Source organism: Convolutriloba macropyga, chromosome 13, assembly GCF_964194025.1.
Source record: "Convolutriloba macropyga chromosome 13, txConMacr16.3, whole genome shotgun sequence".
NCBI classification, from domain to species: Eukaryota; Metazoa; Xenacoelomorpha; order Acoela; family Convolutidae; genus Convolutriloba; species Convolutriloba macropyga.
Genome location: NC_134480.1, coordinates 41,038,650 through 41,066,499, shown reverse-complemented (window position 1 = coordinate 41,066,499; position 27,850 = coordinate 41,038,650). Strand labels below are relative to the sequence as shown.

Sequence of the window (27,850 nt, the reverse complement as noted above, 5' to 3'; positions counted from 1 at the left end):
ACTGCTAGCATCTCTAAGACCAAGCTGGCTACTACCGAAGCCAACCGCTCGCTGGTCGTTTGTGAGCAATTCACCCGACGTTAATCGTATGTTTAAAACCATTTTTGGACAGCATAGTGTTTAACATCTAGGTTGTTTTTATTATTTTTTACTTCTTTCTAGCCACCTCATTCTACCTTAATCTACTAATGAAGCACGTGAGTTGTTGAATTTCTATAGATTAATAATTGTTTTGTGCTCTTTTCGATTTTCTGATTAATTACTCTCAAACGAAGGTTGTAGCCATTATAATAGTCGTGTGGTCTTTTTATGCGATTTTCTGTCGGACACTTTCTGACTTTTCATCTTCTAAAATGGGATTTTAACTTTTAGGAGATTTTTCTAGGCTAAAAGTGGCGCATTTTTCGTCTGAGGCTAATTTCAACTATAAAATGGAATTCAGTTCAGCATTTTTTTCCTTTGACAAAAAAGTGGCATCAAAAACTATCTTCACAATTATTTTAATTTCACGAGGTGGTTATTTGTTTTTGCTTTGAAGGTACGGTCTCAATTTTTGCTGATTCATGATCAGTTTTTTTGTTTAATAATTTAGCCAAAAAATTCTTTAGATATTCAAATAATTTGTTCATGAATTCTCTTTAAAAATTGATGGCAAACCTGGAGATTTCGTCATATTGAAAGCTCGCCGATTTTTCATCTCAGTCTTGATTATCTTTCAGATACGCAATGCGGACGGTTTCCAAGTCTTATCTTAATAAGGTAAAAAAAATAATTCAAAATTTTTCTCTTAATTGGAACCAAAAACCCCATGCGGTGCTTGAAGTGACTCTCAACAGTACAACCAGAAAGTGGTTTCATGAACTTCTAAACAAACAATTGCTCAAACATTTTCTTCTTTGAGTGAAAACTCTCTTTATGTTATGTCGTGTTTCAGTATTCGCACAAGAATGATGTGGAGAAGCAGGTCAATCAGGTGCTCAGTCTCTATAACGGACTCTCCGCATCTCTCGAGAAATTCTGTAAGTTGAACACAAGTGACTGTTTTTAGACCTAATGTCCCTCCCGGTCGATAGGGTTTTAATGTAGCCCAACACTGTTTGAAAAAGCTGTTGAATTACGCAAAAAAAATTGATGTGACGGATCTATTCTGTCCCCCCCCCCCCCCAGTGTTTTTTGACCCCCAGTTACAAATTATATGTTGTTATATAGCACGTTACTATGTAAGAAAATAGCACGTGCGCCTGGGGGTCATAAAAAATTTATGTTCATTAAGCTTGGGGGGGGGGGGGGGCAAACAGAATAGATCCGATGTAACATAAATTTCCGATAAGTTGAGGTTGTTTTTGTTATCTGCACCTATTGCCATGGTCGCAAAAGGTATTTGAAGTATTCTTTTATTTATAAAGAACGGGCGCTTTCCCCATTATATCCCCGTTATAGACCCCCATGCAATTATATGTCGCCATAATTGTAAGTTTGTAGTAATTGGGAGGGACTTACGTAAGTATATTCAGAAAGAGCGCAAGAATTAAAATGCCTTAATCACACTTAACACACAACAAGGCATAGATGTTAGTACTTCCATTGTGATAATTATGCGAATGGTTTAGACTTCTCAGACGGCACAAGCAAGGACCTCATCTGTCTGAAGGGAACCATCCCAATTAAGTTCAAAGGTGCTCAGTACAATATTCCAATCAGCCTCCACCTCCCTGAATTGTTCCCGAATAACCCCCCGATTGTGTACGTCACTCCTACCAGTACTATGGCTGTCAAGCCATCCAGTGTTGTGGATACAAATGGACTGGTCAGAGTGCCTTACCTCACTGCATGGAGAGGCAGGACACACAGTTTGCCTCAGTTGATCCAGATTCTCGTCCAAGAGTTTGGAAACAGTCCACCCGTGTTTTCGAAGCCATCAGCCCAGGCGCAGCAGCCCCGGCCAAATCCACCCCAACAGTACCCTGGGTATCCACCGCCGAGACCCTACAGTGCAAACCCATATGGACCCAGTAAGTTCCCTCTTATAACGTCATTGTGCATGAATAGTTTTCGAATATAACAGTTTATTATTAACGGATAATAGCAACTCCTATTTTGTTGATAGTATTCAATGGTGATCGTCACTTAATGAATTCAAAAGATAGTAAAAAATTTTTTTGAAAGTGAATTTTGTGGCTTAGATATCCAAGCTGGATTAATATAGAAAATGAGAATTAGAAGTTCGACAATAATTTGACAGGATCTATCAAGTTTTACACCCCCCGCGCAAGGAGCACGTGCTCTATTTTTACATAGTAACGTGCTATATAAGAACACAATCGACTAATATGCTAACATACAATAACGGCTTCTTATCGTTTGAGAAAATTAATTTATTAGACTTTTTCATGAAAATCTCCGACGTCTTTATTACGATGTAAAATGTAGATTTGGTCAATTTAATCGATTTTGTCGCTGTTTTCCACGATAGTTGTTATCAACGTGTCGGTTGGAGAGAAACGAGAGAACGTGACGGCCGAGCGTGAGAAATCCTCTAGCACATGGATGTACATCATATAATTCCTGTAGTGTTAAAGTCCTATAGCCTAATTGTTATGATAAACTTATTAAATAGCTTTGTCCTGAATAATTATTGAATGTTGATAGAGGCCGGATTTTTCATTGGGTAGCCCCGCTTATAGGGGATTTTAGATTCCGGCGGAAGATTTGAAAGTTATCTTTGTCCATCATCAATTTGTTTAAAATAGACGAATGTGAATTGCTCGCGTCCTTCGTTGAAAGAACCCAATGGTTTTTATTGTTGGCGCAAGCTGTTTATACAAAGCTATCGAACAATCTCCTAGCTGGTTGAAAAAGAAAATTCAGATATCAACTTTTGCTAGACCAGGTCTGAGTTTCAATCCAAATACTGTCTCACCGCACAAAAACTTACAGCATTTGATATTACGTGGAAATCTTTAGCAAAGAAAAGATTTAATTTTATGGCATGATGTGTTAAGCAACTCAATGAGTGGGCATCGAAGTAATAATTTCTCACCACAGAGTGTTGAACAATTATTGGAAACATTGAAATTTTTTGGAGAGCATTTTCGAGCCATTGTGTACAATAGACGAATTGGAAATCCAAATATTTTCGAAAAGCTGTGTAACGCTAAAGTTTGTTCAATATTTTCAATAAAGAAACACCTATTATCCAAGCGCAAACAGAAATTAACCTGGTTCAAAGACGAACTACGTAAAGTGCATCCAGACGTTAATATAGAGTTGAATTTTCTGTCGATTGTTATTGATCACGAAAAGGACTTACTTTGAAGGAGATCAAAATCACGAAAACGGAAATCAAAAACTAATAAGAAGTTGAAAAAGCAGAAAAAGGCGGGCGAAGACGATCTGGAGGTACGTCAGTAATATAAAGGTGCGTCATCTCTTCAGCAAATTCTTTGTGAGTTTCTCCGATTGGTAGCATTTGAGATTTAATTATCTTGGTGCGATCCGAGAAGTGAAACTCGCGGGCAGTTGCCTTTTTTATCTTTCTCTACGTGCTTGATCTTAGATTCTCTGTTTTGCTGTTTTTCATTATTAAGTACATGTTTAACCTCTATCAATCCGAAAAATATCAAGATTTTTTTTCTCAAAAAATGAACAACGAAGTACTTAATTATATTCAGCCCGATTCGTTCACTGTAGAAAAGGAATCTGATAAAGATGAAATCCCTAATCTTAAATATCAAGGTCAAACTCCTTTGAATAAGCCAAAGAACAAACGTGGCTGCAATGTTCTAAGCCCAGCTGAAAACGCTTCAAACGCTGTAGACATCAGCCAAGCAATTGAGTCGGGGGTACAAAAAGCATTAGCAAGTTTGATTCCAACCATAGTCCAAAGTATACGATCAGAGCTTCGATCAACTATAAACGAAATTGTGGACGACAAGTTGAAGCAAATGTAAGAAGAGATGTAGCTGCGAAATGTTTTTGAAAATAGAAAGCTTGAATTAATCGCGCTATCTGAAGCCGAAGTTCTCGAAAACTACAACAGAAGAGAAAACATCAAAATTCTGGAACTGCCGGAAAACCATCAGAGCGGACAAAGGGAATCTTACCAGCAAACAACAGCGGCTGTCATTAATTTAGCGAAAAGACTAAACGTATCGATAACAGAAAACTACATTTCATTTGCACACCGGCTTCCTGCTTCAACTAGAACACAAAATAGACCTGTTATAGTCAAATTTTCTCGACGTATGGCAAAAATTGAAGTTCTTAAAAACAAGAATCACTAGTCTGATGTTCGTATTTTTGAAGATATAATGAAAGCAAGGCTTAATTTTCTGAGGATGCTAAAAAGTGATGTACGAGTCAATTCAGCTTGGACTTGAGGGTACAATATTTTACGAATGGAGGCAAGACGGCTTAATCTATAAAATCAGTAATCTTTTCCAGGGTGGTATAGATCTCAAATATGGCTTGATAGACGTGTTGAAATGCTTCGGAAAATTTTCGAATCAACTAAATTCATCTCAAGAGTCTGGACAAATTTCCGGGCAATTTCGGAATGACAACGATGGCTCCTAAAACAACTAATATTCCTATTCAAGCTCAATAGTATAAAGATATCAACCAAAAATACACATGCTTACAGGTGCTTCATTTAAATGTGAGATCTTTAAAGAAACATTTCGGTGAACTAGAATCTTTAATTCATGGACTCGAAAAAATGCCTGACGTTTTGTGTTTGAGTGAAACCTGGTTGAACAGCGGCGATGACGCCAAAAGTTTACTTGTTACAGGCTATCATCAGTATGCGCTGACAAGCAGACGGTCGAAGGGTGGTGGTATTATGATACAGTTGAAAAGTGTTTATGATTTGATAAGAATACCCAAAAATCCTCTCAGCGAAGCTGTTATAGAAATTAGTGCTAATAGTTTACGGTTCTTTGTGGTGGTCATATACAATAAACCTAGCAGGCCCAAAATTGACTTCTTAAAGATTTTTGATGATTTCTTGGAGTCGTGGAGCAGCAATACAAAACCTTTTATTATCTGCGGTGACTTCAATATCAATATTTTTGAGCAGAATCATTATGTAAACGACTATATGAATATAATAGCTTCAAATGGTTTTGTATTAGGAGTAAATGAACCAACTAGAGTAACCCATAGTACTTCAACACGCTTAGATCACTTTATTTATCGAAATGTACCTAATTGTGAAACCGAGGTCCTGCTACATCAAAGCTTCTCAGATCATTACCCGATTCAACTCAGTTGGAGAGCTCGAACAAAAACAAATAGACTTGTTACTTTTTAGAAATACTAAGTTTGCAAAAGATCCAGAAAAAGTTAAACGCTATTTATGTGAACTAGATAAAGAGTTGGCATTAAGAAAAGAAAAAATAACAACGTGTACTCCTTCAAATGCGTTCAATGCCTTTAGTAGTGTGTTTTTAAATGTTACGGACAGATTTGCTCTCTTACTACAGCTTGGTGGAGAGAAACGCAAACAGCCTAAATGGTTCAGCAACAAACTGAAAAATCTCAAAAGTAAGAACAACATTGCTCATCGTTATTGGAAAGGAAGCAATGATAATAGTTGGCTAGAAAAGTTCAAAAGATTAAGATCAAGCTATGAAAAACAGTGCTCTGCAGCCAAAGATCACTTCTATTTAAACAAATTTAAATCTTGCCTCGGTAATAAAAGACAAGTCTATAAATTAATCAATGATTCAAGTGGTAAAGTGATGAACAAGTCCAAGGTCCCTGTTCTGGAAACTGTGGCCAACAGTATTAGTCAGCCGAAAGATCAAGATAACGCAATAGCTTTTAATAATTATTTTGCCAATGTTGGGTTTGAAATCAGCAAGCATCTCGGTGCCGAAAATGAACCGGAATTTCCAAGACGTCAACAATCGATGTTTCTGTTTAAATTTACAAATGAGGATGCCAAACTTGTAATATCAAATTTGGATAACAAATCATCCTCTGGTGAGGATTTTGTTAATCTTTTGGTGAAAATGTCAGCCCCTGTAACTATTGAGTACATTACGTTTTTAATAAATTTTTCGTTCCCGCAAGAGCTTAAAAAAGCAAAAGTTTTTCCTTTGCACAAATCTGGTTCAAAATTAGATGAAAATAATTACAGGCCTATTTCACTACTTATTGTTTGGAGCAAGGTCTATGAAAAAATTATGTTTAATCGGGTATACTCCTACTTTGAAAGGTTTTCTTTGTTTTATCATAGACAATTCTGATTTCGAAACAAACACAGCACAATTGATGCACTTGTTGATTTTACGGAAAATTTGAGATCTCTTTCCAAAAGAGGAAACGTTTTTATTTTTTTCTTGGATCCGAGGAAAGCTTTTGATACAACTGATCACAAAATGATGATAAGGAAGCTAGATTGTTACGGTATCAGAGGAAAGGCATTAAAATGGTTTGAATCATATCTCGAGCATAGAGTGCAGCGTGTTCATTTGAACGGAGTTATGTCTAGCTGGGAAGAACTTAAATGTGATGTACCACATGGATCTATTCTTGGTCCTCTTTTATTCACTATCTACATAAATGATTTACCTTTAGTTCGCAAAAAGCTTGATGTTTTCTATTGGCAGACGATACAAATCTAACTGCTGTAGGAATGCAGGCAAATGAAGTTGAACAAGAATTAAAGAATATTAGCAAGTGGCTCAGTTCAAATAAATTAGTGCTCAATTTAGATAAAACAGTACAGATGGTCGTCATTCTAGCAGCTAATGGGTCAGACAGTTTCTGTTTTAACTCGAGGAAATAAAAAAGGAACCAGTTTGTAAGTATCTAGGAATACTTGATGATTCCAAGCTTTCTTTTGGAAGTCATATCGAAGAAGTTAAAAAGAAGTTAATTAAGCAAAGCGTTATTATCGCAAAATTGAGACATTTTGTGCCTAGGGAACTGCTGTTACAGTATTACGAATCAAACATTAGGCCTGTTGTTCAATATGGAGTCTTAGTCTATGGCTTCTGTGGTTACTCTTTGCTTCTGCCTGTTTATCTTTTACAGAAAAAAAAATGTAAAGTTCATTTATTTCAAGAAAAGAACCGATTCATGTGAGGACATATTCCGGAAGCACTCCATATTGACTGTTTATGATCTGCACGTGTATGAATTGATTAAGTTTTCTCTGAAAGCAATCAGTGGCCTTCACTGTGAAAATTTTTGTAATGACTTGTTAGTACCTTATACCATAGAAAGAGAAACTAGGGGATCGGCAATTAAGTTACTTAAACAACCTTTATGCAAAAGAAAAATAGAACGCTGTTCAATCAAATTTCGTGCAACCAAGTTATACAATAAATTAAAAAGCCTTGAAATTTTTCCTGCAGACTTTGAAGTGAAGACGTCAGCCGAAATTGCTAATTTTTGCCATATGTTGAATTGTTCATTTTTAATTTGCAATCACGAACTCGCAAGATTTGTATTTGATTTTTAATTTTTGTGTCACATTGACTATCTCTCAAACAGCGTTAATTTGTATATATATTTTTTTCTTTTGGAATTATATTAATTGTTGTATTTGTACTCAATTCTGGGGTAGACTGAAAAGTGGGCGTCTATAGCCCCGTTGTCTGTCCTCTCCAATGCAAAATTATTGTGCAGTAATTTGTATATTATTCATTGGAGAAATTAATTCTTTCTTTCTTTCTATAGAATTTTAATGCAATAAACGCTAAACAAATTAGAGTCATGTAATAAATGCTGAGCTCAAATCTGCATGTTTTAACTTTGAACTTTGAACTTTGAAATTTTTGTTAGCGTTGCAACTTTGTGGGACAGACAATACTACTGATCTCTAAATAAATTGTTACTTTAGATGCCTATGGACAGAACAACCCACCGTACCCAGTAGGGGGTATGGATCCAGGCAGACCACCAAACATGCAGACTCCAGCTTATCCTCCCCCTTACTCTGGAGCACCCAGACAGCCGAGTCCAGCGCCTGCATCTGGAACAGGATCCAATTTGCCCTACCCACCAGTGAACCCTCCTGGGTACTGGGCTGGATCCGGGGCTCAAAATACAGCCCCTACTCCGACTCAGCATCCTCCTGTCAGCAATGCTTCTCAGAACGTGAGTTGTGCAGCTGCGACAAATCATCTATATGGGTTGATATTCGGGTCTGGTTTATGGTCAGCTACAGTGATTTTTGTGTATTTTGCATCTTTATTCATGTCTTACACTGAAGCTATCTACATCCGGCTGCAAAGAGTTATCGTGTTACAAAGTTAATGATCTCGCATCATTATGGAAAAAAGTTGATTATATGCCAACCCATTTTTTTCACCAAGACGAGTATCATTTTTTTCTTGGAATATCTGATTTCAAAGCTCCGCTGTCTTAATTAAAATTTCACAGGTTTTGCAGTTTTAAATTTTTTAGTTTTTTTAAAAGATAGTTATGTTAAAATAGTTAGGTATGAAATTTTGATGATACTTGGTGAACTTTTTGCTGCTGTTGGAAAACGGCCTATTCAAGATTATTTAACACTATCAAGAGGAATCCATTCAATTGAATGAACCAGAAATTAGTTTTTTTTGTTTTTGCTGTATTAGGGACCGAGCAAATTTTTTGAAATCAGGGGCTGTCTAGTCATTAATTTTTGCTCGATGTCACTCGTAGGTTGTTTCAGATTCAGCAGGATCCATGGAACGTATCTAATTTTAATTTTTAGGAACTGCTATAGCTGAGCTATTACTGGCATTGTCTTGGTTTTTACGACACCAAGAAGTTTTGGTTTTATTGAGGTGTTTTTGAATAGGAAGAACTATGTGTTAAGGTGACCTACAGATGAAAGCGAGTTTAATTGCATTGCCGTCTGAAGTAATTTTTCTGAGCTAGGGAAGTTTTCTTGTTCATGCGCTGCGTTGAATGAATGTTTTATTGACTTCGAAAAGAGTGGTGCATATAAAAAACTATTTTAGCCTCGGTTTTTTGTTCATTTGTTTTGCTTGTAGTCAGTGTTTAATAGACGCCGTGAAAGAAATCGTTTTGCTTTACCTTAGTTCAAAGCTTGTTAAACTTTTTGCGTGAAGTCTTTTCGACTTCTCTAGACTAGTTTCATTCTTCGCTCATGAGAGGAAATGTAAATTAAACTGAGGTAGTATTGAGAAATAATTTATAAATAGTAACAGGATAAACCCAGAAGGACCAGTTTTAGATGTCCAGGCTTTGAACTTTGGTATTTGGCTCAGTCTTTGGTATTTGGTAATGACATCAAACCCTGTATCCTCTCGTTAAGAATCAGTAGTATGTGTAACTACAAAATCCAATCGAAATAGCTCGCACTTTTGAATGTTTTTATAATAAACTAAGTTTTGCAGTTCCACCAATATCAATCGAGTATGCGGGAATCAATGGCGGCTACTATCCGGCAATATCCAAGCATGTTTTAAAAGAAACTTTGATCAAAGACGTTTTTTGAAAGTCATGCGTTTGTTGGTGAAATAAAAATCTAAATATATCAAAACAAATTTGGCGTTTTTTGTCATACGTTTCTTCAAATTTTACTCAATGTTGGTTTTTTGACTTGGATAAGCGTTTCCATTTAACTGAATTTTGAACCTCAAAGTTAACTTTAATATAGTTTAACTTAACTTTGAAATTGGTTTAAGTGTTATTGAAGTTTGAAATTGTTTTGGCTCGATTAGTGTTTATTGAAAAGTTTTTTACTTGCAATTTTGACAATAACGAAAAGTTTTATCTCTAGCAATTTTTTCGAAATAAGTTGGAAATAAGTTGTGTAAATAAGTTGTGTAAATAGTTTGGAAATAAGTTGTGTAAATGTGTTTTCTTGACATTTTTTGCAATGTCTGTTAATGTTCTAGTACTTGGCATCTTTTTCGCAAGGAAGTTTGATAAAATTTGGCTTTAATCTTTAGTTTTATCTGAACCGCTTTTGTGAAACTTTGAAAAAATTCTTTGCTTTCCTTATTTTTTCCAATTCCTTTGTTTGCTGTTTTTCTCGCTCAATAAAATGCATCTCTAAGAATCTGTCAAAAGCATTATTACGAAATGACTATCTCTGCCGCCCTCATCTTGTCAGCCAGCTATTATAGCGCTCCTATTTTTTTTACGTTTCAATGAATTTGAATTGTATTGTGGCGCTGTTCACATATTTTTCATGATTTTTGAAGTCAAATTGGAGTAGCGATTTTGGTCACGCTGAAACAGGAAATGGAGCGAAAAAGCGAGTGGTTTTGCGGCGTGATATTTTTTCGCTCCAATTTTAAAGTAGAGTGAGAAAACGGTGTCTGAACAAAACTTCGCTTTCTCGCTAGTGGTTTTTTGTTCACATGCGGCAATTTCACTTTGATTTTTACTTTTTTCGATTTTTTGGATCTGATTTTTTTCTAAATTGTTTTTCCAATCCATTCATAGTTCATTCTAGGCCTAGTTTTTTGTTTCAACCAATTTTCCATTTCTCGCTAATGGTTTTTTTGTCCATATGTGGCGTTTTGGCATTTGTTTTCTGTTTTTTTTATTTTTTTTATGTGATTTTTTCAGAAATGGATTTCCCAATTAACTCATAGTCCGTTCTAGGTCTAGTTTTTTGTTTAGTCAATGAAAATTCTTGGAATTGTACGTCAGGACTTGTCCTGCTATAATTTTTTACTTCGTCGAACAAAAAAATGTTTCGTTTTACCTCATTTTGCCACTTTTTCAACATTTTGCGTGAAATATTTTTGACTTCTCTAGGCTAGTTTCTCTCTTCTCTCATTCTGTTAAAAGTGATTTTGAACATCAGTTGCTCAGCAAAGCAATTCAAAATGAACAGAGTCAGTATAAAAAATTGAAGTCAGAAACAGAAACGGGATAAACCCATAAAGCCCAATTTTAGATGCCCGCTATTTGAACGTCGTTCACGATAGCAGCCCCTGTAGCCTTTCTTTAAGAATCAGAAGTATGTTCAACTACGAAATACCATCAAAATAAATCGGACTTAAAAAATGTTTTTGTACAAAAATCTTTTTTTTTTCAATATCTTCTATTCTTTCAATCCCAATCATGCTTATTGGAATCAACAGCGGCTATTTTCTGGCAATCTGCTGGGTATGTTTCATAATAATTTCCTGGCAAAAAATTTAATTCATTTCATCCACGCTTTATGCATCAAGAGAGCTGCTTGCTGATTTTTTGAAATGTTTTCTAGTTGATTTTAGTTTTAATGATTTTCTAAACAATTGGTCCGTTTCGTTTGATTGTTGTCTTCATTTTTCACCTTGAGTTATCTTGGGTGCAGATTTAATTTCGGGCATCTAAATTTTGATGCCGGTTGTTTTGAGACAATTTTTAGCCCACTCATGTGTTTCTAATAATACGGAAATTTTGTACTTTTGAAATTTAACAAAGTTTTTTCTGGAATTCAGAAAGTTTCGTAATGGTTCAGAACGCTACGTCATTGAATTTTCAATTTTTGCTGCATTCAACGATGACAATGCTGAAACACTTATTTGTAGGTGTTGGTTATAATCCTGTTAGTTGACTTTGGGCTACTATGTTTTAGGTGACTCTGGGCAACGCAGGGAGGGGTCATTTCTCTTGACAAATTGATGGATTTTGCTTCGATAACGTTAATTTTGTCTTCGTCAATTAAACTTTGGCTTGACTCTTCTCTTGTTAATAGCCGCCTCATCTTCTCAGCCGGCTATTATAGCGCTCCTATTTTTTTTTTTTTTACTTCGTCGAATAAAAAATTTTTTCGCTTTACCTCATTTTGCCGCTTTTTCAACATTTTGCGTGATATCTTTTTGACTTCTCTAGACTAGTTTCTCTCTTCTCTCATTCTGCTAAAAGTGATTTTGAACATCAGTTGCTCAGCAAAGCAATTCAAAATGAACAGAGTCAGTATAAAAATTGAAGTCAGAAGTAGAAACGGGATAAACCCATAAAGCCCAATTTTAGATGCCCGCTATTTGAACGTCGTTCCTATAAGTCTTAGTTACCATCTCTAATGCTTATTGGTATTGATAGTAGCTCCTGTAGCCTCTCTCTAAGAAACAGAAGTACGTTATCTTCAACTACGAAATGCCATCAAAATAAATCGCACTTAAAAAATGTTTTTGTACAAAGTTCTTTTTTTTTCAATATCTTCTATTCTTTCAATCCCAATCATGCTTATTGGAATCAACGGCGGCTATTTTCCGGCAATCTGCCGGGTATGTTTGGACTATTTCATGAAGTGCGAATTTTTTACGAGTATGTGTTCTTCCTTCCAAACTGGTGGTTTGGATACTTTGAACAGGATGGTTGGGCCTTCGAGGTGCTCCGGTTATTTTTTCGGCTATGTTTTTTTGTCGTCATGATTGTTGCGAAATGAAGATGTCATGTTCTCTTTATTTTGATTTTTCGTTCATGCATTTTTTTTATTACGTGGCGTGCGTAACTTGATTTCTCGTTATTGGAGCAAATTTTAGTTGATGGGTGTGAATAGTTTTTTTTCGTGCATGACTTTGATCACTCTCAAAATGATTTTCTAACTTTCAAATTGATTAATTGCTTAAATGTGCGGATTTATGGTTAAATGAGTACGCCTCGATCTAATTGAAGGCTATTTGAGGGCAGCTTCTAAAAAAATTTAAATCAATATCCAGTTGAGACAGCTTGGTTTGTTTAATAGCCGGAAAGCGATAGCTGAGACTATTATTGGACTCCTCTTGTTTTTTGCAATCCAATAATTGGATTGTTTTGGGGCTCTGTCTTTTTTAAGATGTTTTCACACATTTCGCAATGACTTTGATCTTTCAAAACGGGATAAACTGGTAAGGCGCAGCGGGCATTATTCATTAGAGCCCAAAACTGACTTTCGCAATCTTTCAAGCACTTAGAGTGTGGCACTTTGATTAGTCTTCAATTGACGTTTGTCAAAGTCGATAAATTTCTTATGAGAGCTATTTTATGTCCATTTTAAAGGCTATATATTTTGGTACTGCAAACAAAAGCTTTCAAGTTTTTTTGAGAATTTTTTTCAAGGTTTTTTTGAGAATTTTTGTATTGAGTTCGTTTAGCTTCAGTAGCCAGGGAACCCCTTCTGGGGTTTGATAGTAGGTTGCTGAATAGTTTCTATTGGCAGTGGGATGGTTTTGAATTTTCTCAGCAAATTTCCCGATTTTTAGTAATTTTTTGGTAAAACTTGCATTATTTTGGTTTTTAAAATTATTCTAATACTTTTGTCATATTTGAGTTTTTCTAGCCTCAGGAGCCATAAAACCTCTGAGGTTTGATGTATGTTACTGCATAGTTTTTACTGGCAATTGAATTGTTTTCAAATTTTGATATCTCGAATTTTAGCAAATTTTGAGATAAAATTCGCAATTTTTTTTTGCAAATTTGAATTTATCTGTCTTCTGTTACATCCTCTAGGTTTTGATTGTTAGTTACTGCATAGTTACTAGGGGCAATAGAATGATGTTCAACAGATTAGTATCACAAATTTTTGCAATTTTTGGAATTGAAATTTTTTAAAAATATTTGAAAAATCATTTTCCTAATTTGTTGATCTTTGCGAGCCATTGAATTTCTTAAAGCTTTAATTTGGTCTACTGAATATCCCCTGGAGACAATGAAATGGTTCTGATGATATTATTTTTTGCGAGTTTTTGCAACATTTCAATAAAATTTTCAGTTCTCAAATTTTTTTGGTTCTTGGAGGTAGTGTTGGTGCCACTTCAAATCAGCTAGAAAAGCTATCAGACAGTAAGAAATAACGTTTGAAACTGAAAAAAACATGAAATTTGTCAAAACTCAAAAAAGGTCAAAACTGAAATTTTTTACAAGTTGGGAACAAAAGTCTGTACACCCCCCCCCCCCCCCCCAGATTTTTGGAAGGCAAAACCCGAGCAACCCGAGGTTATGGCAGACGGTTAGGGTTACCTCTAAGCTACTCATGGACCCAACAAACGTTATTGCTTCAGACCCACGTGTGTGCTATTAGCACTTAAATGGTGCAAAATTGGCATTTTCCGATATTTTGTTATTTATTGTTAAGTTTCTTAAGTTGTTTATTTTGTTATACTTTAGATGATCTTTAAAGATCAAATACCGTACAATCGAGGCATCTAGCGCCACGTAATAACCATCCGTGCTTAAGTCAACAAAAGTAAATATTGCAGTAAATTGACATTTACAATGTAAACAGTGACCTAAATCATTTTCTTGATTAACCAATCAGAAACAAGTAGCGATGATGTTATAAATGATAAATATTTGATTATTTTTTTAACCCAATTGTTTGAATAGTGAAACCATATTGTATTTAGAACCATTAGAAACTGTTATACAGAGCAGTTGGCTCTCAGATTTACTAAAATTTGATTCTTTACCGACTTTGTCTTTTTGCTAAGTTTTGCTAGATCTTAACATCTTGCGAGTTTTAAGTTAGTTGAGCTTTCTTGACAAGAAGTTAGCAACAGTACTCTCTTTGGGCTGAAGCCTTACAAACTTTAGCACGAGATTGGATATAGATTATCACTAAGGATTTTCTTAACTTCAATCACAAATTAAAGTCAGTCCTCTAATACAACCGAGCGACTAGTAATTTCTACGAGATTGTTAGTCAAATCAAACCGAGTGAAGAACCAGGCCGGCGTAAAACTCGAGAACCAGGCCGTGAAGATTAGGTTCCTCTGAGATTCTTGAGCAGCCGCAACATTTGGTCCGCCGACCCGGACATCAACAACAACACAAACAGCAACGAATCTTCAATTCAATTTGGTGGCCCAGAAGGAAATCTCTAGGATGGCCAGCAAAAGTCCCAACAGACACTGGAAGACAGCTGATTGGAAGGTGAGTGGTCAACTCAAGACGTTAGAGAAAGAGCAAGCTGACCTAATCAAGTCCTTCTCCAGACACCTCAACGAGCTAGAAGGCTAGCTGACACAATACAAAACAATGACGGCCGAAGGTGCTTATTGATGTTTCTTCGAGACGTACGAAAACTTGGAAGACAACCGACAACAGCAGAGGTTACTATTAAAACCAAAGTATTTTGAAAACTTTGACAATGAGACCAAGCGTATGTTAGAAGAAAGGAGTAAATTCAATTTGGTGGCCCAGAAGGAAATCTCTAGGATGGCCAGCAAAAGTCCCAACAGACACTGGAAGACAGCTGATTGGAAGGTGAGTGGTCAACTCAAGACGTTAGAGAAAGAGCAAGCTGACCTAATCAAGTCCTTCTCCAGACACCTCAACGAGCTAGAAGGCTAGCTGACACAATACAAAACAATGACGGCCGAAGGTGCTTATTGATGTTTCTTCGAGACGTACGAAAACTTGGAAGACAACCGACAACAGCAGAGGTTACTATTAAAACTAAAGTATTTTGAAAACTTTGACAATGACACCAAGCGTATGTTAGAAGAAAGGAGTAAAGTTTTTCGATGGGTAGTTGACAAAGTACCAGATCTCCGAGACATTGAAGATTGTCGTTCAGTAGTCGTCGACTACCAGAAAGATACATTGCGAGTGTACAAATTATTGGAAGATTCTGTTCCAATCGAGGACGAATTGTTAAAACTCGAAAAGAAATTGAAAGCAGAAAATTTAAGCCACTCCGAAAAACAGATACTGTGTAATCAGGCGGAACGGTTATTAGAAAAGCTAGATGAAATTTCCGCAGAATCTCCTCGAATAATGAAGACAGAATATTGTCCCCAAGGTTTTGCGAATTTCAGTAATGCTAGAAGTTACTATCGAGACCTGATGAAGCAGTACAGGCTCAGCAAGGGTTGTGGAAATCAAAACATCATTAGTGTCATCCACATCGGCTGTTGACAAAGACCCAAATGAAACTGTAATTGATACAGGAAATGGAGCACTAGAAAACGTCGAGTTCTCTTCCAGGCATTCTGCTACACAAGGAAGCAGAAAGCAACCAAGTATCGCTAACTCGCGATTATCGAGAAGGAATGGAGCTCGAAAACCTAAGAGCTAAGAAAGAAACAGCAAAAACTGCGAGAGCGGCAGTTGGAGTTGGAGCAGGAGCGCGAGGAAATAGAATTTCGTCGCCAGCAAGAAGAGTTACCTTTACAACAACAAGAACAAGAGTTACGTCTAAAGATGCAACAAAAAGAAGACGAACTGCGTCTTCGACAGCATGAGCGAAACCTTGAAAACGAAAGAAAGAAAGCACGGGAAGAAGAACAAAGACGTCTGAAACTTGAGCTGACCAAAGGAAGCTCAAGAGCATCTGGATCAGTGGCAGATGAGATAGAAAGTGTTGGATAAAATTGAAATCATGAAAGAACAGCCGGGTGGGCAGAATCAGTGGCTCAACAGTCTGTCCCTAGACGGCCACTATCGCCAAATGTTGTTATCGACCCTCCAACGAATGTCACACAGGACAGAGTTGACAAACGTTTCAGCACCTACCCGAAAACTACCCGCTGCTCCAACCGGGTGAAGAACTTTTCTCAACGCAACTGACTGAACCGAGCATTCTCAAGAAACCAGAAATCCGTAAAACAATTAGAGTAACAGACCCACCAGCACCGCCGTTGACAAGGACGACGTTTCAGCAGCAGGGAACTACAGCAGTTCAAGACAGAAACAGGAGTCGGAGTCCCATTAACAACTTTCGAAACAGGTCGGCCGAGAGCAAAAATAGAAGCACAATGAATCACTCCCCTATTCATTTACAAACCAGTACCAAGCAGTGGTGCCAGTGGCTTGCCGAAACGAAAACTGACTGAGTTTTCAGGAGACCTCCTGGAATGGCCAGAGTGATCAGGTCTCTTCGATGTTGTTGTTCATCAAAAGCCAAATTGCGATACTGAAAAGATGCAATACCTGAAGACCAGCCTCACGGGTCAAGCAAAAGCAGTAATATCGGGAATGGGATTCAGTTCACAATCATACTATAATGCTTGGGACATACTCTGTGAGAAGTACGGCAGATCAGATGTAACAGTCAATTCACAATTCAAGAAACTACACTCATCCTCCAGTGTGGCACGACGATTCTGCAGGCATTGTCAAATTTGCAAAAGTGATTACAAATGTGGTGAACACGTTAAATCAACTTGGATACACATCAAATGTAGAATCAGAAGGAGGGCTGAGCTCAACATGACCGCAACTGAGATAACAGTGGCTGCAGAACCTCCAAGATCGCCGACTACTGAGAGGAAACTTGATCCTCTTCAAAGAATGGCTTGCCTCCAAAGCAACTATTTATAAGAAATAATTAGCACAGACAAACTCGTCGTTTGACAGAAACAAATTTCAAAGCCGCGATAAGACGAAGACGAGTACTTTTGCTTCAAACGCTGAAAACTCAAGCGAACCTAGCAACTTCGAATGTCCCTTCAAAGACGGAAAACACCCTATTTGGACTTGTGAGAAGTTCAAATCAATGAAAGTACTGGAACGACGAGAGCATGTTCAGAAATTCCGACTGTGTTTCAACTGTTTGGGGCCCGGTCACATGTCGAATTATTGCAAAAGCAGGACATGCAGTGTACCAACTGTGGAAAGAGACAACAGACTTTTGCATAGTGACCCTGCAAAGAAAGAAACCACAGCGAATGTTTCAGATGCTACAACAGCAGTAGCAACCAACACCAAACAAGAAGGACTCCCAGTGGTGAGAATCAAACTGACTAACAGAGACTTAAGCCTAAATTTGCTAGCAATGTGTGATTCGGGATCCTCAATCTCATTTGTGGACAAATCAGTGGTGTCTAAACTTCAACTCCACGGCCGAAAAGCGTCCTTATCAGTAGCAGGTATCCATGGTTCACAATTGTACGTACACGAGAAACTGAAGTTGGGAGACCAGATTGTGGAGCTGCAAGAGTTAAAAGATCGCTACCCACATCTGAGGAACTTGCCAAATCAGAGCTACAATCTAAACGATGTTCAAGTGATTCTTGGACAAGACTGTTACGACTTTCATCACCCTTTCGAATACAAGAAGTCAGAAGACAAAGCTGCACCTTGGGCAGTGAAATCAAAGATCGGCTGGGCCTTAAGTGGTCCGCTACCAGCGAAGCAGGCGGCAACTCTTGCCATAACAGCAAAATCTATTGCAGATGATAAACTAGCAAACCAGTTGAGTAAGTGGTGGGATATCGAGTCCTACGCTTCAAACTGCGAAGTTACAGGTCATTCAAAAGACGAACAACGAGCAGTCAAGACGTTGGAACAAACGACCCGATTCAACGGTGAAAGATACGAAGTTGAACTTCTGTGGCGATAGGAAGAATTGAAGTTGCCGAACAACTTCTACTCTGCTCAAGTCCCTAAAATAGGGCAGCTCAAGTCCCTAAAACGACGCCTACAGAAAGACGAGACGCTACGAAAGCGCTATCAGGAAACCATTGACACAGATGTCAACGCTGGATACGTTCGGAAAGTTGATCAAGCTGAACTTAATGAAACCAAGGACAAACTGGAATGGTATTTACCACATCATCCCGTCGTAAACCCGCACAAACCCGAAAACGTCAGAGTGTGCAACGCAGCAGCAAAATACCAAGGTGTAGCCCTGAACGACAAACTTCTATCTGGACCAGACCTGCTGCAAAGTCTGATCGGAATCATTTTTCGCTTCAGATAACACCAAATAGCTTTATCTGCCGACATAGAAGCGATGTTTCTACAAATTGCTGTCCCAAGCGACGATAGCCGATGCTTACGATTTCTCTGGCGAGAACACCCAGAGCAGAGAATGGAAGTATACAAGTACACACGACACGTTTTTGGGGCGAAAAGTTTGCCGACATCTGCAAATTACGCCTTGCACCAAGTGGCGAAAAATAACTCAGTCAACGACGAAATTATCGTCAAAATGGTTCTGCAAAATTTCTACATGGACGACTTCCTTAAGTCATTCAGAACACGTCAAGAAGCTATCGAAATCTACGGGAATCTACTCAGCAAAGGTGGATTCAAATTGACGAAATGGATAACAAGTGACGAAGAAGTCAAGTCACAGATCCCAGAAACAGACAGGTCAACGAAAGTGGTGAAAACTTTGGAAGCTGAACCTCAATCATCCTCAATACTTAGACTAATCTGGAATGTGGATACAGACAGTCTCATTGTCTGTCGTGGAAGTGAGGAAGAAGTTCCCGCAAAAATTACTCAGAGAATTGTCCTATCCTTTGTCTCAGCAGTGTTCGACCCACTTGGGATATGTTCACCCTTCAGGATAAGGATGCGGTTCCTACTCGAAAGCATTTGGGCAGCAATGTGACAAGCATGGGACAAAGAGTTGTCAGCAGAACACTCAACACTGTTCAGTGACTGGTGCTATGAGTTGAGAGAAATAAGGACAATGTCAATAAATCTACTTTATTTTGAAAATGAATGTTCAAACCTCAGACTTAACATTTTCACAGACGCGTCAGAAGAAGCTATGTGCATCGTGGCATATCTGCAAGACGAAGCAACGTTAAGACTCATCTATGTGATAGGGAAATGCCGTGTGGCACCCATCAGACATATGACGATACCGAAGTTAGAACTTCAAGCCGCAGTCTACGGAGTTCTTCTCAGAATGCAGATACTCAGCGAACATGATGTCAGTATTGACAAAATCTATCATTGGACCGACTCATCAACAGTGCTACAGTGGCTACAAGCAGCGCACAAGAAACAACACGTGTTCGTTGCGAACAGAGCAGCGAAAATACTGGAAAACTCATCGATGGATCAATGGAGACACGTCAAAGGTGTCGAAAACCCTGCCGACATCGGAACCCGAGGAATGTCCACCGAAGGCCTCAAGGAGTCCGTATGGCTAAACGGGCCGGCATGGCTCCAGGCAGATGAAGAAAAGTGGCCAAAGCTATGGTGTCAAGTGAACGAAGTTGAAGCTGAGCAAGCTACCAGTACTGTAGCCACAGAAAATAAACTAGATCAACTATTTGACTGGAGACGATACAGTACCCTCAACCGAATTGGAAACTTCATTGCCTACTGCATGAGGTTCAAGACGAAGCAGAGGTGTATCCTCAAAGCAGACGAAATTCATCAAGCAGAGCAAATACTGTTTCGATTTGTTCTAACCGAAAGCTTCTCGAATGTTTCAAAGTCGATAGCAAGCAGCAAAGAAATCTCGAAAACATTGAACTTCGCCAAATTGTCACCATTCATAGAGGAAGATGGAACAATTAGAGTGAAAGGCCGACTGAAGCATTCAAACCTTGACTACAGTGCAAATGACCCAATACTATTGACAGCAAAACATCCAGTTTTACAACTTCTGTTGGGAAAGCGCATCGAGACAACCTACATGAAGGCACAGAATACGTGAGAATCATGCTCCAAAAAGAATACTGGATCATCGGTCTGAGAAATGCATTACGAAAAATCAAGTCGAGATGTATCAAATGCAGACACAGGAACGCCAACCCAATCCACCCACCGATGGCGGATCTACCCCGAGAATGGCTTGATAAACATGTGTTCCCATTCACCCATGCCGGAGTCGACTACTTCGGACCCTTAGAAGCCAAGTTCCTACGACGTACCTTGAAGAGATGATGCTGCCTCTTCACTTGCCTGACAACCAGAGCAGTACACGTCGAAGTTGCACAGTCATTGGACACCGAGTCATGTCTAGCTGCAGTGACAAGATTCATTGCAAGACATGGCTACCCAAGTACCATCATTAGTGACAACGGAACGAACTTCGTTGGAGCAGCCAATGAGCTGAAAGCATTCATAAATGAGTGGGACAGCTAAGATTGAGAGTAACTTAGCACAGAAAAAGATTGCCTGGAAATTCAATCCTCCCGGAGCTCCTCATTTTGGTGGAATCTGAGAAAGATTGGTTCAAAGTTGCAAGAAGGTCATGATTGCAATCTTGGACAACCGAAGCCTCACCGATGAGTTACTCAGCACAACAATGTGTCTTGTGGAACAAACACTCAACGCAACACCCCTGACAGCAGTAACTGACGACCCAGAGGATCTGACAGCCCTGACACCCAATCATTACTTGCTAGGACGAGAAAATGCAAGTGCATCATTTATGCCATCTAGCATTTAGAAACTTCATTCTAAACTTCATTTAGAAATCTTTCAAAACGGCGCAAGCATATGCCGACATGATCTGGAAAAGATGGACACGTGAATATCTTCCACAATGGAACCAGAGATCAAAGTGGTCAAAATTGATGGCGTCGTACGATCAGCGAGAGTCAAGATGGCACATTGCGAATTCAACAGACCGGTAATGAAATTGGCGCCAGTCTTCAGAGATCGAACATAGGGCCGGCGATGTTGGCGCCACTTCAAATCAGCTAGAAAAGCTATCAGACAGTAAGAAATAACGTTTGAAACTGAAAAAACTTGAAATTTGTCAAAACTCAAAAATGGTCAAAACTGAGAATTTTTACAAGTTGGGACCAAAAATCTGTACACGCCCCCCCCCCTTTTTGGATGGCAAAACCCGAGTATCTCGGGGTTACGGCAGACGGTTAGGGTTACCTCTAAGCTACTCATGGACCCAACGAACGTTATTACATCAGACCCACTAGTGTGGCTATTAGCACTTAAATGGTTCAAAATTGGCATTTTTCGATATTTTGTTATTTATTGTTAAATTTCTTACGTTGTTCATTTTATTAGACTTTAGATGATCATTAAAGGTCAAATACCATACATTTGAGGCATCTAGAGCCACGTAATAACCATCCGTGCTTATGTCAACAAAAGTAAATATTGCAGTAAATTGACATTTACAATGTAAACAATGACCTGAATCATTTTCTTGATTAACCAATCAGAAACAAGTAGCGATGATGTTATAAATGATAAATATTTGATTACTTACTTTAACCCAATTGTTTGAATAGTGAAACCATTTTGTATTTAGAATCATTAGAAACTGTTATACAGAGCAGTTTGCTCTCAAATTGACTAAAATTTGATTCTTTAACGACTTTAGTCTTTTTGCTAAGTTTTGCTAGATCTTAAGATCTTGCGAGTTTTAAGTTAGTTGAGCTTTCTTGACAAGAATTTAATAACAGTACTAGCTTTGGGCTGAAGCCTTACAAACTTTAGCACGAGATTGGATATAGATTGTCTTTAAGGATTTTCTTAACTTCAATCACAAATAAAGTTACAGTCCTTTAATACAACAGAGCGACTATTAATTTCCACAAGATTGTTAGTCAAATCGAACCGATTGAAGCACCAGGCCGGCGTAAAACTCGAGAACCAGGCCGTGAAGATTAGGTTCTGCTGAGATTCTTGAGCAGCCGCAACTGGTAGGTTGCTAGAAAAATCCCCAAGACAAAAATGTGATTTTGAACGTTTTAAAGCTGCCAAATTAAACTTTCATTTGCAATTTTCATATTAAGTGTTTCTTTTCTCTCGAATTTTACGTGGCGTGACTTATGTTTTGGTCGCGTGATTAAATCAGGTGACTTACCTCACTCTCGAAAATGATTTCCTCACTCTCCAAGATGACGTCCTCACTCTGAAATTGACGTTTTTACTTTGTTTCAAAGAGATAAGGTCGAGTGAGTGCGTGTCACTGTGATTGAAATTTATTTGAGAGCAGCTAATTGAAGCAGAAAATGATTTAAACAGAGTTGTAATCAAAATATATATTAGCGTTTAATAAGAGCAGGTTTTGGTTTTGGTTGTTTTCTTATGCGATCTTTTCCTACTAAAAATCAATTGAAAAGTGCGAAAAATGACTTCATTAATAGCCGAGGCTTGGTTTTTTTTCGTTTCGTTGACACGATTTTTGATGAGACCATCTGACGTAACTATCATTTCAAACTCAATCATTTTCCATTCGGTAATGAAATTTCAACTTAATTGCGTGCTTGGCGTCATTGTTTGCTCTTGGTGGAGGTTGTTTTGTTCATTCGCCTGATAAATTTTTCGGTCACACGTGACTTACCTCACTCTCAAAAATGACTTCCTCACTCTGAATTTGACTTTTAAATAGCCGCGAAAATGAAGCGACTATTATTGGGGACATCGTGTTCTTTTCAATTCGTCATCTCCATCGATGATTCTTGCAGCCATTGACTTTTTCAATCCGCTGACTTCTACTGCTTTGCAGTTAAAATTTGTGTGCGTGACATCATTTGTTCTTTTATGCTTTTATGTCAATTGCGTGACTTAAAGAATAACTTTTGAGCGCACTTAATGAACTTCAACAATGATTATTTTGTTTAGTTGATTATTTTAGTTTCTCATTTTTAAGATTGTTTGTTTTGTTCAAATTTGCTTAAATTTCAGGATTTATGGTCAAATGAGTACGCCTCGATCTAATTGAAGGCTATTTGAGGGCAGTTTCTAAAAAAATTTGAGTCAGTATCTAGTTGAGACAGCTTGGTTTGTTTAATAGCCGGAAAGTGATAGCTGAGGCTATTATTGAACTCCTCTTGGTTTTTTGCAATCGAAGAATTGGATTGTTTTGGGGCTCTGTCTTTTTTTTGTAAGATGTTTTCACACATTTTGCAATGACTTTGTTCTTTCAAGCACTTAGAGCGTTGCAGCTGCAAGGTTTTTGACATCAAAATGGTGCAATTTTGTTTTTCGTCATTTTTCAAGTTTTTTTGTTTGATTAGTCTTTAATTGATTTGTCAAATTCGTCAAAAGTCTTACGAGAGCTATAAATACTTTTTATGTCCATTTTAAAGGCTATATATTTTGATCCTGCAAACGAAAAATCAAGTGTTTTTTGAGAATTTTGCGTTGAGTTTGTTTGGCTTCAGTGGCCAGGGATTCCCTTCTGGGGTTTGATAATAGGTTGCTGAATAGTTTATTGGCAGTGGGACAATTTTAAAGTTTCTCGGCAAATTTCCCGATTTTTAGCAATTTTTGGTAAAACTTGCATTATTTTGGTTTTTGAAATTATTCTAATATTCTAAGAAGCAAAAAAACCTCTGAGGTTTGATGTATGTTACTGCATTGTTTGTAATGGCAATTGAATTGTTTTCAAATTTTTGCTATCTCGAGTTTTAGCAATTTTTGAAATAATATTTGCAAATTTTTTTGCAAGTTTGATTTTATTTGTCTTCTGTAACATCCTCTAGGTTTTGATTATTAGTTACTGCATAGTTACTAGGGGCAATAGAATGATGTTCAACAGATTAGTATCACAAATTTTTGCAATTGCTGAAATTGAATTTTTTTCAAATATTTGAAAAATTATTTTCCTAATTTTTTGTTCTTTACGAGCCATTGAAATTTTTTAAAGCTTGAATTTGGTCTACTGAATATCCCCTGGAGACAATGAATAGGCTCTGAAGATAATATTAAGGCGAGGTTTCGCAACATTTCAATAAAATTTTCATTTCAAGTTTTTTTTTTGGTTCTTGGAAAATCCCAGAGACAAAATGTGATTTTGAACGTTTTAAAGCTGCCAAATTAAACTTTCATTTGCAATTTTCGTAATAAGTGTTTTTTTTTCTCTCGAATTTCATCTTTATTGGCCAAAAAACCTCTTTCAAGGCTGAGTCATGAGTAAGTTGATTTATTTAATTGAATCAAGTTTGGCCTTTAAGGTAAAAATTTTTAACTATGATTATATTGTTTAGTTTGTTTCATTATTTTAGTTTGTTTTTATAAGAATGTTTGTGTTTTTTTTTCAATTTATCTGCTGGTCTGGTGCAGTAGTTCTAAGTTTTTCTTTCAATTTTTAGAATGTATTTCAGAACTTGTCCTGCTATGTTTTTTTCAATTTCGTCAACAGGATTTTTGGTTACGGCCATATGACGTCACAATCACCACTTCAAGTTTGCTTTTTGTCCATTGGTTAATGCAACTTCACTTGAATTGCGTGCGTGGCGTCATTTTTCTCTCTTAGTGCATTGTTTTTTTTGTTTATTCGCCTGTTAAAATTTTTCGTGGCGTGACTTATGTTTTGGTCGCGTGATTAAATCAGGTGATTTACCTCACTCTCGAAAATGATTTCCTCACTCTCCAAGATGACGTCCTCACTCTGAAATTGACTTTTTTTATTTTGTTTCAAAGAGATAAGGTCGAGTGAGTGCGTGTCACTGTGATTGAAGTTAATTTGAGAGCAGCTAATTGAAGCAGAAAATAATTTAAACAGAGTTGTGATCAAAATATATATTAGCGTTTAATAAGAGCAGGTTTTGGTTTTGGTTGTTTTCTTATGCGATCTTTTCCTACTAAAAATCAATTGAAAAGTGCGAAAAATGACTTCATTAATAGCCGAGGCTTGGTTTTTTTTGTTTCGTTGGCAAGATTTTTAATGAGACCATCTGACGTAACTATCATTTCAAACTCAATCATTTTCCATTCGGTAATGCAATTTCAACCTAATTGCGTCATTGTTTGCTCTTGGTGGAGGTTGTTTTGTTCATTCGCGTTATAAAGTTTTCGGCCACACGTGACTTACCTCACTCTCAAAAATGACTTCCTCACTCTGAATTGGACTTTCAAATAGCCGCGAAAATGAAGCGACTTTTATTGGGGACATCGTGTTCTTTTCAATTCGTCATCTCCATCGATGATTCTTGCAGCCATTGACTTTTTAAATTTCACTGACTTCTACTGCTTTGCAGTTAAAATTTGTGTGCGTGAGATCATTTGTTCTGCTTTTATGTCAATTGCGTGACTTAAAGAATGACTTTTGAGCGCACTTAATGAACTTTAATTTTTACTAGAGCATTTACTAGTTAAAGATCAATAGTGGGCATCTAAGTAGTGCCAAACCTATATGCCCTAATTTTGATCATTAGAGTCTCGAGTTTTTGATTTCGAATAAAAAGTTTTGAAAAAGCTCTATTAGGACATTTTTTTAGACCGTATGTGTCATAACACTGACAGTCCGAATCTAACCGAAAAAGTCCTGTGGTCTATTAAAGGACCTGTGGTCAATCTGTCTATCTTATTTCTTTAGTTGTATCAATTCCATGGAAGGCCACAAGCGTCTATCGCGGCTATTTCCCGGTTATCTGCGGTCTGTGTTCTTTAATTCAAAGAGGTAAAAGCCAATGAGTGTGTGTCACTCTAACTGAAGGGTATTTAAGTATTTAAGGGCAGCTGATAGAATCAGCAAATAGTTAAATGTTCTTAAAATACAACAGCTCAGCTCTTTTAAAAAGTCTCTTTTTTGGTCTGTTTCTTTTAGTCTTTTTGAGACTGCAGATCTACAAATCTATTGTGGCTATTTTCTGGCAATCCGCCAGCTATGTTTTTTTTCTCTTCCAATCTTTTTACTAGTGTTTTGATACTACAGGTCTACAAAGCTGTCGCAGCTTTTTCTATTAATGTGCAAGTTATGTTCCAACTTTTTTGATCTGTTGACATATGTTGTTCAGAGTGGATTTGGTGGAAGTGGAGCTGGAGGTGGAATGGATCCGATCAAGGCGTCTCTTCTTACCGCTATTACAGAGAGCCTTTCACGGAGGATACAAAACGCTCAGGAAATGGCACAGGTAATTTTTAGCAAAATAAGATTCAAGGTCTCTTATCAAATAAGGTTCTTGTGAAATTAAAGTGTTTGAGTTAGATAGAAATCAAGACGCTATTTGGTCGCTAAAGAACTTTACCGAACTACCATGCTACCTATGACTTTCTGCTAGTTTTTCAAAAACGTCGTAGTTCAAGTTCGTTTCGCTTTCATATAACTTGACAATTAAGTTCCTATTGTTGTGTAGAAAGACCTGGACGCATTGACGAATACGCAAGTGAAGTTGAAGTCAAACAGAGATCATCTGGAGATGACAGTTGGTCAGTTGGAGCAGCAGATAGCAGTGGCTAACTCACACGTGGATCTACTGCACCAGAAGAAACAGGAGTTAGAGGCAGCAATTGAGCAAGTGCAGGCGAAAAGTGATGTGGCCGATATCGATGACTGCATTACACCCTCCTGTCCACTGTATAAACAGTGAGTACATATTGTCAGGATGTATAATATCAGTATTTTAACATGTAAATTAGCAATATTTTCATTTATAAAATATCACTATATGGTCATAGCCTATGACTGTGGGAAACCTTTCAAACGATGTTCATTTGAACTGAAGAATGGCGACCAGGAGTATGTTTTCCCTCCAGATAAAAGTGTTCATTTGTCGAGAAGATCGATATAGTTTTGAATATTTTCGCTAAATAATTACGAACTCGGCGTATTTTTATATACTACCTACATGCCAGCTATGAAAAAAAATCAAAATGTTTGAAAATCCTCGTATCAAACTTATTCCCAAAAAGGCAATAGCTAGAGAGATCGTTTGTTGTACTTGCGTGATGTTCTGATATGCATAGACATTTTTGTGTTCTATTGGTCTATTATATGTCTATTTCGTCTCTATTCAATTCGCTAAATAATGGCCTTTGAAAATGTAATGCTGATGTTTTCGTTGTTTGCCATAGTGCCTCTGAGAATCTGGATTTGTTAAATGCCACAAACGAAGTTTGTGGCAATTATGTTTTTAATGCATTTTTTCGTTTGATCGATTTTTTGTCCTCAAAACGGAAGAGACTGGTAAAGCTCGGAGGGCATTAAGTAGCTGAGCAGATCTCTTAGAGCATTCCGAGTCTCTAAGTACAATTCACCGACGCTGCCAAGAAGACAATACACGGTGTGAAGGACCGTTATTGGGCGATTTGGAACAGCTCACCTTGTATATGATGCTATGATATATCTGTATGATATATATATGATAAGTACTATGATATGTATGTACCTATCATATATGTACTATGATCTTAAAGAGTTACAATCTGTAAGAGTTACATTCTGGCTCTAGAATTTTGTATGTTTAGGTTGCTGAACTTGTATGCTGAGGAGTGCGCAATTGAGGACACAACGTACTACCTGGACAAGGCTCTCATGGACAGTGTCGTTGATCTCGAAACCTATTTGAAG

General features: G+C 37.5%; 2 protein-coding genes across 3 annotated transcripts in view; one reads left to right on the top strand and one right to left on the bottom strand.

The window, feature by feature from the left end:
- LOC142352235 (nucleoporin p54-like) overlaps window positions 1-27,850 on the bottom strand; it is a 608,913-nt gene that overhangs the window by 460,671 nt on the left and 120,392 nt on the right. The gene's annotated exons all lie outside the window — the stretch shown is intronic.
- Window positions 1,683-27,850, top strand: LOC142352239 (uncharacterized). Its single transcript, XM_075404702.1, has 5 exons — window positions 1,683-2,012; window positions 7,853-8,109; window positions 26,298-26,414; window positions 26,637-26,866; window positions 27,748-27,850. The coding sequence occupies exons 1-4, from the start codon at window positions 1,831-1,833 to the stop codon at window positions 26,738-26,740; spliced, it is 660 nt and encodes a 219-aa protein (XP_075260817.1). The 5' UTR covers window positions 1,683-1,830; the 3' UTR covers window positions 26,741-26,866; window positions 27,748-27,850.